The following is a 16,508-nucleotide window of genomic DNA, read 5'->3' on the forward strand; positions in this document are numbered from 1 at the left end:
GCCTACAGGTAGCATGCAGAGAAATGTTTATTTTGTGACATCTATAAAGAGAACTCAGAGGTTTTTCTAAATGCTAACTTTACACAAAATTTGCATTTCTGCAAATGAAACTGTTTTTTATGTCATATTACAATAAAAATCAAGACACACATTGTGAACAAGACTTTCAGACCAATTAGGCATACAATTACATGTGCAGGAGGCATGCACAATTGTGCAGCTAATCTGTGCATGAAATTACTTTGATTGCACATCCTAATTGGATAAATGTGTGTGCAAATGCCAGCAGTCATTGGTGCCACAATTATCCAATGCACATCCATAGTCATGGCAACTGCCTGCAGAAATGAGATGCAGCCTTGCATACCTAACTGGGCTTGGGATTTCATCAGAAATCCTTTTTGTTTTCTCCTACCAGGTCACTTGGACATGGTACTTCTGGAAATTTCATACTTATTTCATGTCCAGATGAGGCAAAGTGATGAACATCAGCACTGCCAAGGAATCTGATTGTTTAGTGAACAGTCCCTGGGAGATCTTGTCTGGAGGTGCAGCACCTTGAGTCTGCCTTGGATAAGGATTTAAAAATCTACAGCAGTGTAAAACACAGCAGGGACATGGAAGTTCATCAACTGCACATCTCTGTAAAAATTGCTAATATCTGTCATTGTACCAATTCACTTTTAAGAAGGTTTTAGATCTTTTCCCATACTCAAAAATCCTACATCTCTTGAAACTAATGATTTGGGTTAGAAAAGCCTCTAGTGATGCCCAGACCTGCTGCCAGCCTGGCCTGAAGTGCTCCTTTGGCCAGCAAAGCTGTCTCCTCAGTGTGTCCCTGCAGGGAACCTGTCCCCTCCTCCCTTCATTTCACTGTCTCCTCACAACTTCCCTGGCTTTCTAAAATGCTTTTGGCAATAACATTATTCCTGAGCCAAGACAGAAGTGAACTTTGTAAATTGTGAGGTCTGTCTTGAGCAGGAGCATCTTCATTTTTTGTTTTCTGTCACTGAAATGTTTCTCTCTAGGAGTGGCACTGAGCTCAGGATGTCCAAACAGGATGAAGATTTTTGCCTCCATGCTCAGACCTGAGTTACAAACACCTTCCTCAACATTTACCCAGTTTTCCCTCCCACACAGTTTTACTTCAACAGCTTTTGCCTTCACTTGAAAACTCTTAGTTTGATGGGTTGTGCAGTGGTAAATCTGATACCAAATTCACCTCAATCTAGTGATTTTGGGCAGGTCACAGCCTCCTCGTGGAGTTTTGTTTCTGCCCAAATTGGGGGATCAGCCCTGTTTATCAGGTTTCCAAGTGTGCACCACCTGTGCCAACAGCAGTGTCACAGGAACACCATCAAACTAACAAACGAGGCCATGGATTAAGCTCCATAATGTTGGAAGGAGGTGGGAGAGGAGATATTTGGGTTTTGATAGCTTTTATATCATAATAAAGACGGAGGGATTGCAGTTTTGGAACTTGTTGATATGCATGGAACTCCAGAAGCTCCTGCTCTTCCCCTGCAGTGCATCTGTCATGGCTATTCTCCTCCAGGACAGAGAAAAATGATTCAGCAGAAATTGAAGTTCCTCATTTCTATGCTGCAGGGGCTCATACTCATTTCCAGGGCAGTTGAGAGGCTCAGAAGGATAGTTATTGTTAGCATGCAGCATGGCTGGGCGCCGAGCTGCCCTGCTGAGGACACTCCATCACAGAAATCAGCTCTCCTGCTCGCCTGTAAATGATGCCCTGCTGTCCCCACAGCCTATTACATTGCCCCTGGAAAATGTGTCCCTTGTCACCTGGGGAATTCGGAATTTTCAGCTGTTTGCTGCCGTCAGGTGTAACACAGCTCTCCTTTTCTCTGCAGATGGCAGTGTTCTCTACACGCAGTGCAGGAGGAGGACTCTGAAATTCTGTAACATCTCTGCTGGGAGAAACAGCCTTGGAAAGTGTTCCAAATCCTTATAGCTTTACTGCAAAATCTGTGCATTGCAACCACTGTCCAGTTCTAGCAGGAGTAGGAATGAAAAATTCATTTCTCCAACACAGGTTACAAAAAACTTGCGCTTTTTTCTTTTTTTTTTAATATTTTTTAAACAATTTTTCCATGGAAATAAGGTGAAACAATAGATGCAGTTCAAATAGCTGTCACAGACAGATCTTGGGATTTTTTATAACTAGAGCTGCAGTCATTAGGGTTTTTTTTAATTTTCAACTTTAAAAGTGCTTGTACAGAAAAGGCAAATGAAGCACCTGGGGTTCCAGCATTACATTTTCACTCAGAAAATCAAGACTATGGACAATTTGAAAGGGAAATGGCATAACTGACACTGGCCAACTGCTACCTCCATTCCCCCACTCTTTCATATTCAGAGAACTTTGTATTTCTCTCTAAGTTTCAGCCCTGAGCCATAATTTTTTATGTATCCAGCTTCATGTTTGACAACATTTCAGCATTTGAATTTTTTTCCTCTGGAAAAATGTATTAAATGTATGAAACAACAAAACAGTCCTCAGAGCCAAAAGTCATTGTCAGTGGCAGATAAAAAACTGCTAAAAATATTAATCCAATAAATGATCTAAATGCATATTTCTCTTACGTTTCAGTTTCACTTTTTGGTGATCTTGGTGGAAGGACAAGGAAGACAAAAGGGCTGTGTTTCAGTTTAGCTTCACTTCAGTGACTCCTGGTTCTCATTTAACATCAAATCTTTCAATGCTGCTCAGTTTCTTGCACTCTTTTATGTCCATCAGCTCTTCCCCAGTCTAAGTAAAAACAGTTTTGTCTGTTGTTGGAAAAGAGACTAAATCACCTCAGCAGTTTGGGCATTTTCCCTTCAACCCCTCCAATTTCTCCCAGGACCACTCTGTTTTGGGGCTCTGTTCTTATTACTTTGCAGTAATTTAACCAACTAATTAAAACACAGGTCTGTAATCACAGCAATAATGTCCAAAAATTACCACATGCTTTTAAGAGCAGAAATTCACTTTAAACAAGCTAGTCTGATTTCTGTATTGTAGTCACAGAATTGCAGTCTTTAACTCCAGCAGTTTGTTACTGCCTTGTCTGGACTCAGCTCCTTTACAGTAGGGCAAAATTCAGATTTTGAGGACTTCTTGAGAGAGAAAAGCCATCACTTTCCCTGGTTGCTTTCCTCACAGTTTTCAGGGATGAGCAGACTTTGCTGGAGGTTCCAGTCCTTGCTGTGCTGGCATTAAAGGGCCTTTAGAAAACAAATCTTGATCCAATGGAGTTATTTGTAGGCAAACAGTTTATCCTATTAAGTTCTTTTTTAGATGCACAGGTGTTTCATTAGCCTGACTTATACTTGAAGCTCTTCTCTACACCCTCCGAGTTCTTCAGCACTGTTTACAATTGAAATACTAGAATTAATGAGAACACACTGCAGAATCAAAAATTAAACCTCCCTGGCCTCAGCAGGGCACCACACAATTTTCATATAATTATTGAATTTATCCTATATTGCACAGCATTTGCTGGGAGGTTCTGTTGAGTCATTTGAAGCATTATTTTTAAAGCCCTTCCAGAGTAACTCCCTGCCTGGCCACAGTGTCCGTGCTGGGGTTGGAGCTCCTTTTCCCTGTTCTGCAGCAGCATTAACTCATTATAATGGCCAGAGCTCCATTACTGAGCATAATGCTCCTGTCCTTGGCAATGCTGATTAAGCCATAATCATTTTGTCAGTGGCAAATGTTCTGAGTGGTATTGCAATATTTATGTTACATTATTGATAAGAATGTTGAAGTCATTCTACTTCTCCACCGTGGCAGAAAAGCTGTCTTTCAAAGGGTGTTTGCCATTGTTGGCTCCTGTCTGAGGGCTCAGAGCTGATTCAGATCCATTTTACACTCTCTGTTCCTAATCCTCTGCTCATTTGTTGTGCTGTAGCACAACTTGCACCTCAAATATCTATTACATCTGTGCAGATGTCTTTATGAACATTAATTCTGAGGAATGAGATAAAATCCATCTAATGATACCTGTCATCCCTAATAGAATGCTGTCAAAGGGACTGGAATTCCCTATAAACCTTTTCTTTTCTATTCTTTGTCTGGCATTCCTGAAGTTAATCAGCTTACAAGTAATTATCACAAACCCTACTATCAAATAAAAACTAGAAATTGAGTTTGGTAGAAAAAGAGCAAACACACACTTGGAAAATCCCTAATTTACAGTGACGAGACTCACAAAAAATGGAAATATGGTTACTAATATTTATTTCTCTGTGTCTATTAAATTTTGAACAAGGTGCAAAACTGAATGGATCCCACTAAAGCTAGTTTCCATAGGCTGAGCTTTCATGGGAATAGCACTTAAGCAGCTAAGAATGCAACAAAATATTGTTAGAAATACTGCAGGCAGGACAGGGTATGAGAAATAAGGCAGGGACAATTTGGTAAAAAGTGAGAGGAAGATTTGAAAGCATTTTATGACCAGAACAACCTTGTTCCTAAAAAGTTGGACACATTTCAAGAAAAGCTCATTGGAAACAAAGTCACTGAGTTTGTGCTAAAATCAGAATTGTTTAGTGACAAAGTGAGTACTAACTAGGTGAGTTATAAATTGAGCTACTACAGCACTTGTTTATGATATTCAAATGAATAGTAACAAAGTTTAAAAATTAAAATAATTCACTTATTGAAGATGTACTTTTCTTCTTTGACCAACTTTCAGTTTTATATTAATCCTGCTAAACTGCTGCCCCTGAAAGGCTGTGTGGGATGGAACAAACCTGGTGCCTCGACTGAGAGCTAACATTTTCAGCTGGATAAAAGTCAGCAGTGCATTTTAAAAGTTGAGAATTCTGTGGTATTTTCCTGCAACGCCCAAGTTTTCTTTTTCATTATGTGAATACTTACAAAATTGCTGCTGAAAACCAGAGTTACCCAAATCCTCCCCAGCTGACACGAGGCATCCGTGTGTTTTCTCATTCCCTTTGATGAACACCGAGCAGCCAACGCAGCCATCTGGTCAGGGAGAGAGAAATTGTGTAAAAATGAGATATGCGTGTGTAAATAAAAGATTGATGAATGAAGCCCTGAAAGCTGAGATGAAAGTGAAGCAGAACAGACAGGTAAATCATTCTGATACTTATGTTAGTGCTGAAATTATGTTCCTCTACTTTCTTTTTTTTTTTCCTTTCTGCTGACAGCAGTGCAGGTGACAAAAAATACTTTCAATTTTGCTGCTGACACAAGTGCTGGAGGTTAGCAAACTGTTTGAGTTCTATTGCTGAAGAAGGATGCTTTAGTCAGGAGAAGTGAGAAAGTTTGGTGGCTCCATTTTTAATTACTTGGTTCTTTAGTTATGAAGCTCCAACTTCAGTGTTACCTCCAGAGCAACCTAGGCTGGCTTGCTAAAATTGAAGGTGTGTTTAGAAAAAAATATAGGTTCTGTATATTTTCTGGCAGAATTTCAAAGCTAGATTCCTTCCCCCACAGGTCTCTGAATTGTCAATAAATAAAATAATAATTTTAGCCAAAGTAAAATGGAAGTAAAATCCAAGGAATTCTTTACAGGTAAGCTTCACCTAGGAGCCCATTAGATTGAAAATGCAATTAGGATGTGTTTTTTATATGAAAATTAATTTGACATTTTAGCTATGAACAAAAAAGATGGAGATATGAAAAAAACCCACTGCAACTAATTTTTCACATAACTAATCTCTGCTGGACATTACAGAAAGCTTACTGAGTACACCTAGAACTACAGCCCTAGGGAAAAGTACCTGGTAACTCATCTAGCATCTGAACTGCTTGTTGGTTGGTGCATTGGGCATTTTATCAATTTAAAGCTAGCAGCAGCCTGAGTTCACCAATATTCTGCATAACTTCCATAGAACAAATATCTGCAACTGAGCACCTCTGAGTCCATTCAAAAAGCAGAATTTATCCTGTGTTTATCACTTGATTTGACAATAGTTTTAGGGGGAATTTTCAAAGGCAGATGCAAGCATTTGACATCAGCCTCTTCTCTAAATCAGAACTTAGGAGTTCATTCACGTGTAGAACAGGGAAAGAAATACTGTCCCCACAAATATATCCAGTCAATTATATTTGAACAAAACAAAAAGCAATCCAAACCTTTTTACACTTGGGAATAGCCATTCTAGATTCCATCTAGGCATTAATTAATGGAAAGTTCTTGAATAAAACACACTGCAGACTTCTTGACAGAGAAGTGCTGGGAGCTCACCACACGAATTACTATAAAAATCAAAGGTATAGAGTAACTTATCTCTAATTCGAGCTAGAAGGATAAAATGGGAACAATGCTTTAATCTGTGCTCCACCATTCGTTCCATAGGGAAATCAATTAACTTCTTCAATTTGTTTTTGAAAGTTATAAAACAGAGATACTAAATATCGGTCATCCTATCGAGCCAAAAATCAGAGGAGTGTTAAAGGTGGCAAAGAAGCGTAATTATCATGAATCCCATGGAAAGAAAAGGGAATACTCTCCTGAAATGAAAAAGATTATTTCCTTTGAGAAAAGGAAAGATTAAGCAGTGATAACATGTGAGTCCTGGCACATTATTTAATATAACATTTATTGGACATGACTGAAACAGAAAGAGACACGGTCACTACCTGGAAGAACACAAGGCAACAAAAGAGCCCAAAAAGCTGTCACAGCCAAACCTCACCACCTTCACCTGCCAGCCATGCTTGGGAATCCAAGGGTATGGCTGCAAAAAATCAGTTTTGGTAAACAGAATTCTACTTCAGTTGCAATAAATTGCAGACAATGGCAGGATCTCCAAGACACCAGTTCTTAATTCAACCTTTGTTTCTCCTGAGTCTCACAGTTTGAGACCTCTTCATTCAAGAAAGGAAATTTCCCAGGAGGATGTAGGTACAGGGTAGGGAAAGAGCCAAGTGAAGGTGACTGGAGGCAGAATGAACCCTTTGGGCTAAGGGACCCTGGAAATCCTGTAGCCAGATGGACCTGAGTGAGGCTGATGGGATTTCTCAGGTCAGCCTGGTGCTGGGGGAAGGCAGAGCCTAAAGGCAGCACAGCTCAGCACTCTGTGCTTCCTCCCAGTGCTCAAACACACACTAAAACCAGAAATCAAGGAGGAATTAAGGTGTCCCCTTCCTGGGATTTTTCTCCCCTCTGAATCAAAGAAAATAAAAATGTCTATACAGTCAGAGCCACCAACATGTAGAATAACTAAACACTGTCATCTGATGCTACACAACAGTGTCAGATAAATCTGTTTTGATGATTTTGAGCAATTGCTTTCAAAACAAAAAGTGGTGTTGAAAAGGAAGCCATAGGAACATATTTTACATTGAAAGGCTTTGTGGAATTATATAATCTGTAAAAACTGAGATATTTGGCCTCTGTTTGCTTTCCTTCCGCTCCTCATGGTTATTATTGCCTCATTATACAGTCATTTGTACAATGTTTTGGCAGACATTTACTATTGCATAAATTAAAGTTGCTGAATCTAGTCATGCCTACAGGTCTTTATGAAAATACCAGCAACATTTTTATTTGAATGTCAAAGTTTGTCAACCATTAAACTGATTGATTTTTCATTATGCAATTCAATAGAAGAAGCAATCTCCAGTCTGTATGCAACATTACTCAGAGAAAAACACTCATCCTGGAAAAATCCTTCCTGCTTATTCTTTAAAGTCTCTTCACAAAGGAGCTCTGCTTTAAGGCTGGCTTCAGATACATCATTAATACACTAGCAACAGATAAGATGCTGTAATTCAATTCTGTGAAAGAGAATGAAGTCATCTGCGGTAATCCGAAAATTCCTATAATCCTTTAAAAACATTTCCAAGTGGCTTTGTGAGTGAAGTGTCTGTTGGTGTCAGGAGGAAGAGGCTTAACCCTGCAGTGTGAATCCACCAGAGCATCCAGAATCCCAAGCAGAGTCAGCACTGTACCTCAGGCTCCAGCAGGGAACAATGAGCCTTCCTGGAGAGCCCAGCAGCAAGTGCAGAGAATGATTTCCTTACCTTGTTTAGCTTTGCTCTTCTCTGCAAAATCCCCAAAGAGGACAGGCCAGCAGTGCTCAGAAGGAGCTCCACACCAACCTTGTATTCCCATAAACTGCCCAGAATTCAGAAGCTTCATGCAGAGCTGGTTGCTGTCCCAGGGCAGGATGAGCTGGGCAGTGCTGGGGTGTCCAACACCCCTGGCTGTGACCAGAGAACAAATCACTCACAACTGCAACATTCCAGTAGGAACTATTTCAGCACCTCTCACCCTGTTTTACTCCCCCCACCAAGCCAAAGGAGGAGGAGACCAGCAGGATTTACATTTTTCTTTCCTTCCCACTTGTAACTCCAGTATTATTCTTGGCCTTGCACCATTAAACCTCCTGGATGATGTTTGACTCAAAGATTAAAGAGTGTAAAGCACACAATAAAAAGACCCATTTATTTAAACTGGGCCACATTACAGAGTTTAAAAAATGAGGCCTACAAATACACGTAATTCAAGCTGTAAAAATGTGAATTAAAATAAGAATGTGCACGATCTGGTCCCATCTGAATATAAACTGCAGTTAGAAGTTAAGGACTTAAGGACAATGGTGAAATATTATCCAAAACAGGGATATGCTTACTGAGTCTAGTGACAGGAATCCAACTCACTGCTTTTACTTGAGAATCTCCCTAGAAAAGGTAATTTATGCAAATAATATTATAAATGCTTACAAAAATTCCACGAACAAAGAAATCCATAGAACTCATTATCCCTACTAAAGAGATTACAAGGAGTACAAAATCCAGCAGTTATTTTGCACTTTATAACCACAACTAAAGCACACATCTGTATTTGTGGTAAGAAACTGAGAGGTGAAGTGCTGTCTAATTACTTGATTTCTAAGCAGTACCACAGAATAAAATTTGGACAAGATTCCAACTACTTAAATTCAGTGTTCCAAATTCCAATTGTCTTCTTCAAGGACAATATTGCAAACTTCAGATCTGCGTTTTCTGAGATTCTTGCTTAGTTTGCAAGAATTCTTTTATTTTTTCCCCTCACAGGAAATGATGAGTTAGAAAAAATAATAATTTAATAGTTTCTGAAAAAATAATAATTAAAAAAACCCCAAGTTTAGTGCATGCAGCAGCATTTTTCAGACTCGCTGGACTATGGACAATGAAACTAAAAGCTAATGTCAGGTTAGAGCAAGTTTATTTTTAATTTAATAGCACAGTCAGAAGCAATTCACTGCAAAAAGTTACTACTTTCATTACGTCTATAAATAGGCAACCTACTGAATTATCAAATAGAATGTTAATGGCATTAGCATTAGGTCCTAATTAAACAATGAAGCAATATGCATTACAATCTGCCAGCAAAATATGCATAATCAAAAAAAGATTTCAAAAAATAAGGATAATTTTGTTATTTTTATGAAGCAGTAAACAAAGAGTTAGTGCTGATTGGTGAAACCTCACTTGAGAAACACGGGAAATGTCAGGAATGGAACAAGGGACTTGAATAACAAAACATCTGCTATCCCAGTCACGTTACAGGAGTTACATTGGATTTTTTCCTCAGATCATTTGCCCCTCTACTCAAGTATTCCTGCTACCCATTTTTACAGTTATCATTACCACTGTTCCTTTTCTTTCTCAAATACATTTACTTTTATATTTCAATGGCCTCTCAAAAGGCTTCAGAACATACCTGTTACCAGTTTTACACCTTTTTACTACAGCATTAAAGGGAAATGACTCAACCACGTTCAGTAAGGAAACCAATGCCAGAGCCAAATAATATATCCATTTCTCTGGAGTCTCAATAACACCACTGCTGGTGTTATTCCTCATGTCAGTCCTGCTCTGTCCCTCCTCATGTCACTTGTGTTTTCACACTTGTGCATGTCAAGAGATGCCTCAGCAGACAGGAATATCCTCACAATGTAACTGAGGGACTCCTGCCTTTTACCATGCTCGTACTTTCACTTTAAAATCAGACTGAGAGTCTGGCAAAGAATCAAATGTTTCCTGGCTTAAAACTTCCATGGAAAGAAAATACATCATGTACAATCACCACCAAAATATGTAATATTACAATGGCTTCCTTAATAGGAGATTTTAAAATATTTTTCACAAAGCCTTTTTTTTGGTCTTAAAAATGATGAAATTTTAAAAATGATATATTCATTGTTATGTATTATTTCAGCATCCAAATATGGTGCAGGAAAATACCCCATGATTAAAGCTAATAAGTTGCTGTAAGAATCCCACAGTGGATTCTCCCTGAATAATCTACAGCCTAAAAATGATTCACTGAAGGTACTTAGCTGGGGCTTACACAGATTTTTGCACAAGAAAAAAAAGGCTGAATTCACTGGATAATTTATTCACAACAAAGGAATCAACCATGACTTGCAGTGACTTTCACGCTACGGAAAAGTTCCCAGAGCAGGAAGTGTTTGGTTGCATTGGGCTGACAGCTGGTCTCTCATCATGATTAAATGGCTTTCCCTTGGGTGAGCTCCAGAAATATGCTTGGGTTTGAGGCAAGTAGATGCAAAATTCTACATTAGCCATTACAGAGTTTCTTATGCACACAGAATCTAAACCAGCCCAGGAGTGTTTGGATCTGGGATTTTTTTCAGTTTTGGTTTTTAAGAGAAGACTCTTGTATCCTTTCCCAGACTCAAGTTTCCAGTGATTAAAATCTTGTTTTTCACTCTGGACATCCAACCAGCAGCTCACCTGCAGAGCCCACACTGGTTTTATGCCTTCTGAACTGGTTCTGAGGTGCCAGTGAGCTGCAGTCTAGTACAGCATTATCCAGATGTTTTATCATTACTTCTCTCAGCTCCAGGATGGAGCCAACAACAATTTCCAACAGAGCAGCATTGCCCAGGCCAGACCAGACCAGAATGCAGGAACAGCACTGAGGCCTTTCCCAGAGACCCAAACAGACTGTGAATTACGGGGTGGCACTTCAGAAGGAGGTATGAGATCCTGAAAATCTCAATCTAAAAAATGTGAGTGTTCTGAGACTTCCTAAATTGTTTAGTCAAACACATCTGGGTCTGATATACACTCAGGTTGATACCTTCCATCTCTTTGTCAATGTATGCAAGTAGTGTAAAATAAATTGTCTGTTGGAGTTGTGACAGGAAGAGTATTTTCTATTCAAGTCCCTTCTGATCAGAACCCCCATGCAGTCAACAACTGCATCTTCCTGATACTTCACTGTCAACTTTCTAAATCTCAGATGTCATTGAGATTTACAACATTCCTGCTGGGCTGCCCAGCTAGATTTTGAAGAACTATTCACTCTTACAAACAGGAACTGGCAGCCTGTAAATAAACATAATGGTGGAATTGCTAATAAGCTCTATTTCCACCACGGGTTGTTTTGTTGCTGGAGACGAGGCTGACAACATGAATTCCACATGGCTGACCATTTCCTACCACTCACCTCTACAGCTCAAAGAATCCTATGGTAACTTTTCACCACTTTAAAAAAGTTCTTGAAATCAAACAACACCTAAGCTAAGATTTACATCTGATTATTGCAGCAATCTTACTGTTAGTTTAATGTTTCAAACTTCCAGTGTCACAATCACTTCTACATCTAACCACAGATACTTGGCATTATTACTTACCCAAGGAATGCAGGCAACTGCTTTGCCACCACAACTGTCTCACAGATTTTTGACAGTTCTAGCACTGCAGGTAATTCTAACTTTTGGATGTTCTATCATGGCTGGTTTCTGCCAAAATTTAAATTATGAACTTTCATGAATTAATAATTTTGTCATACAATACATATAAATACACACATAAGAAAAGAATTGTTAGAAGTGTAGACACACACAGAGATCAACTGAGTCATGATGTGATCTCAACAAATTGCTCCCCTGGTTGGAAAATTAGCAACTGCATTAACAGCAGACACAAAATCCTTAGAAGAAATGAAACAAGGACATGAAAAGCAGACAACCCACCAGAATCTGCAGAGTTTATTGATAACTAATGGCTAAAGAGAGCACTCACTTATGGCAGAAAAGCCAGGAGAGATCTCTGGAGCAGTTAGACTTTTTACATCCAAGGGATGACTTGCTACTGATAGAAAATCACCAGAGAAGTAAAACCCAAAAATGCACTGCAGAGATTATATAAAATATCTACAGTAGTAACTGAGTGAGCAGCAACATACACAATACTGAATAAATAAACTTATCCACAGATAAAAAACATCATTCTCATTTGTACTGCCAAGGTATTGAAGCACATATGAGTGTTGAGGACATTAATTTTATCCTTTCTCCAGATGTGATTATGGATTGCAAGTGACCCAATCTGTTATTGTGTGAAAACAGTACATTAATACTTCTGACTTGTCATTAATCAATACCTCACTAGCAAATTATTCTTGAAATTAAGCTGTTGCAACTCACATTGCTGATGCAAAAAGATTTAGAGGGGAGAGACAGAGGGCTAAAATACAGTGAGATCCCAACCCAGGAGCTATGTAACCTCCTCAGTATGGAATGGGAAACTCATCCCATCCACTGAGAGAATCACTGAGGGAAATCTGACAAGATTCAGTCTATGGAAAATATAAAATAAAATGTAGAAGATAAAATCTTGAAAGTTCCCCAGATCCTCTCCACAGCACTGCAGTGAACCAGCACATGCTCCAGCACATTTCCACCCAGGAGCTGGCAGTGCCTGGATGTTTCTGAATCAGCAAGTCTAACACGAAGGTATTTTTTTCCAAGGGTCAATTTTCCCATTGATGCAAGGAGGATTTACACATGCAAGTCCCATTAACATTAATAGGAGTTGCCCACATAAATCCCCCTGCAATGATAGGAGAAAAGACCCCATAGTCTGCAAGCATCCAAGTTCTAATGATTACCTGTCAAATGGCCCTAAGCATCATCATCACCAGAAAAAGCAGACGAAGCAGCTTCATGGCTGAAAATACCTCCCAAGGAGCAGTAACCACCTGCAGCCCTACAGCCAAGGCAATGCCACAGAAGGGAAAATGGCAGAAAATGAACAGTTTGAATATTAAGGGTTAATCCAATTAACCAACTTAAAAAGAAAGTCCTCATTAAAAAAGGAATTCAAACATATCAAAGCACTCCTTAGGAAAAAAAAGGTGTGAATATTGTATGAGCTCCAAGGTGCTTGAAGGATAATACAGCTACTTGTTTAAAAATTCAATTAACCTTATCTTTCTTTAACTTGATTTATTAATAATCCTACAGATAAATTGCCAGTTTTTAAAAAGTCATGTTATCTTTTGAATACATCCTGTATGACAAGCCTTAAAAACGACTTCAAATAAGCCTAACCCTCGCTTTGCATGCTTACATCATTTAAAGAAAGAACAAAATGCAGTTCAGAGCATGATTTCTGTAAAATACCAAGATCAACAGTCTGGTCTGCTGCTCCTGCAAGTGAGCTATTGGGTACTCAAGTACCATAGGAAAAACATTTAATGTTTCCATTCACCCTATGAAAGAGACATGAAAACAGTTTTTAAGCAATCAACGTAGTGTAAAGTCATAGCCTCCAACTTGTACATCATTCCATCGGATCTGAAATCAGATTTGCACTATTTCCAAACCTGGCTTCACATGGACATAGAGCACTCAGATATGGCTTTATATACACTTGATTACAAAGGTATCCATATTGGCAATTACAGGTGTCTTTGTGCTGAAAGCAGCCAAGAGAATTATTGGGAAATCCCAGCTAACAAATTAATTGCTTTTCTCTGAAAAAAAATGGAAAGAAAACACAGGACAATGCACTTGCAAGCAAACCTTTAATTTTCATCAAGTGATTTCCTTGTAAACATAGATGAGAGATTCAGCTATGATCCCTGTTTTTGAGAGAAACAGGGACTAGTCCTCCACTTAGTTCTTTTACAGCTCTGTAGATGTTAAATACAATCACCATACACTCATGCTTTCCAATGCACATCGAAATTACAGCTAAATGAACAGGCAGCCTGCTTATTATTAATATATATATATATATAAATAACTGCTCAATCACAAGCATCCAGAGGTTACAGTTGTTGAACTTTTGGGAACATTCCAGCCACATGTTTTTCTGAGGACTTTGGGATTTGCACACACAGACACACACAGACTGGGTACCTGTCCAACAAAGGATGCAAACACTAACCCTGAAATGCAACCTGGACAGTGGGTATGATGCAGGACAAAGAGAACAGTATCAGTTATGCTGTAAAAAAATAAATAAATTACCCTTTCTGGCCTGGAGCCAGTTTCAAGGCAGGCACGGGCACCACAGGACTGTACAGAAACCTGGCTGTGGCACAGCCAGGCAGTGCTGAATATTCATGACTCAATGGCATTTTTTATTTACTTACAGTATTTAAGCACTGCTAGAACTGCTCTACCTTCGTGTAGAAGTTTAAACCCCAACTCATCAAAACCTGCTGATCTCTAGAGATACTACTGATCTACTGGGTGAGCATTTAAAAGTAAATCTTTAGGTACATGATAAATACTTTTCCTATCTGATTTCAAGCATGGTTCAGAAGAAGTGCAAGTTTAACATGGTCGTTCACAACAGCTTTCCCATTTAGTAGTTTTTTTCATACAAACTAAGTTTATAAATAGTTCAATAAATTTTATTGTATAAATGCTTCATGATTTATCATTACAAAATGCATAGTTCACAGCTATCACACTAATTTTAATCCTATTAACTGGGATCCATACAAACCTTTGGAATTATCAGTTGAACCGTCTCTCCACCACAAAGCCCCTAAGTTAATGGTCATTTAAACTTCTCAGACCCAAATTTCAAAAAGTAACTACTGGCTTACTAAGAGACCCAAACAGTGCAACAAATCCAGGGAAACTAAAACCAGGTATCCTCCATTTAAGACTCTGAATTTTGTTAGGAAATCTGGCATAAAGTTTAAATGGTACCATTTTCCTGACTAGAGTAAATGAAGTCACTAGTGAAAATGTGTCATCTGTTAGGTCTTATTAAAAACACTGAATGTAAAATAGTTCCATGTGAGGAACATCTTCTGGATTGTATTTCCTGCTCGATTATGGCATCAGTTTCAAAACCCTACAAAAAAGCTATTCCAGAACTGTCAGTATTATTTTTAATTAGCAGGGATCCAAGGGTTTTTAGTAGAAGATCATCTTCTAACTGGTAAACAAACCTGCAGTTTTTTATTTTGTTTAGTTTTGACTTGTTGCCTTTGAAAAGATGGAGGATTCTTTCCAACATGTAAAACAAAACCAAATTCTCTCAATAAACCACGAATCCTATTTTAGCACTTTAAATTCAGATGCTTCATTCTGTCTTTTTTTGTTCAGCTACAAACCCCACTGGATCTGGTGGACCTATGACTGTTTAGAAGTGCCTCAGCTATCAATGAAAGTACTTAAAAAAGATGGTTCAAGCTAAGGGAAATAAGGCAATGGCAAATAACACATCTCTGGGGGTTTTAAACCTCTTTTTCTTACCCTTCCTCCCGTATGTTCTAGTTTGGGTCAACCTTCTCTTTTACTAAGAGAATACTGTTCATTCACTCCCTCATTGACTCATTCATTCATTCTTCCTTTGTAACAGCAGCACCACCTCCACTACTGCTCTCCTCAGCTGAGGATTCAGGTTTTGTCTCTGGGGAATTACTCAATCCAGACTCTTCTGGCTCAACCTCATCTTCATCATAAATAATATCTTCTGGATTCGGTGCTGGTGGGCAAAACTCCTCTGTTGGAAACATTTCTCGGAAAATAGTCTCAGCCTATTCAGGAGAAAGAAGAATAACGTAAACTTTACCTTGAAATGTAACACCCTGAGGCAATATTTCACAGATATTTAAGATTAACCTCCGTTCTTTCAAATCAATAGTGATTTAGTACTTTGACAGTATTGTAAACACATGGGAAATCCATTCCTTCTTGCAGACCTCGAAAGAGAAAAAGCAATTTATCTTTTTACATTGTTCTACTAGAAAATCACAGCATGGAGCTTTGTAAAAAATGCTGGTCATTCTATGTTGTATTGAAGACAAGGAAGAGAATTTTTTTGGGAGCCAACTGATGTTTTGCACTATAAAACTATCCCTAGCTGCAGTCAAATGCAAAGCACGGGAAAGATCTTTCCAGAGAGAGAGGGATACATTTCACCTAAGCAAACCCAGAGAAATGTATATACGTACAATCCATATCATGGCTATATAGGTTTCCCTCTTAAATTTAAAAATAGCAGAATTTTTATTTCTCTTTTTCTGAACAGCTTAAATATAGCTCAGCTGAGAACTATTCTCATCCAATGGACTATTACCATTGAAAATATATCCAAATACATTTGTAGTTTATTAAAAACTCCTGTCTATAATTCCAAGGTATTACATGCACAGACCTGTGTGCACAAAGAACTGTATGTGTGAAAATAGCTGCATTTTAGATAAAAAGACAGACATAGTTCAAGGAATTAATTTAAAATGGCACTTGCTCTTCATGCCATC

The 16,508-nt window shown here is 38.6% G+C and overlaps 1 protein-coding gene across 3 annotated transcripts in view; it reads right to left on the reverse strand.

Moving 5' to 3' along the window:
• Positions 1-15,134: 15,134 nt before the first annotated feature.
• The window catches only part of CHM (CHM Rab escort protein), a 49,414-nt gene continuing 48,040 nt past the window's right edge, over positions 15,135-16,508 (reverse strand). For all 3 annotated transcript variants that reach the window (XM_085060702.1, XM_085060703.1, XM_085060701.1), the window contains one exon: positions 15,135-15,782. In XM_085060702.1, the coding sequence (XP_084916828.1) occupies positions 15,585-15,782 (198 nt within the window). In that variant the 3' untranslated portion in view covers positions 15,135-15,584. The remainder of the gene's footprint in view (positions 15,783-16,508) is intronic.

This window comes from Lichenostomus cassidix, chromosome 4A (assembly GCF_008360975.1).
Source record: "Lichenostomus cassidix isolate B80296 chromosome 4A, HeHo_3.0, whole genome shotgun sequence".
NCBI classification, from domain to species: domain Eukaryota; kingdom Metazoa; phylum Chordata; class Aves; order Passeriformes; family Meliphagidae; genus Lichenostomus; species Lichenostomus cassidix.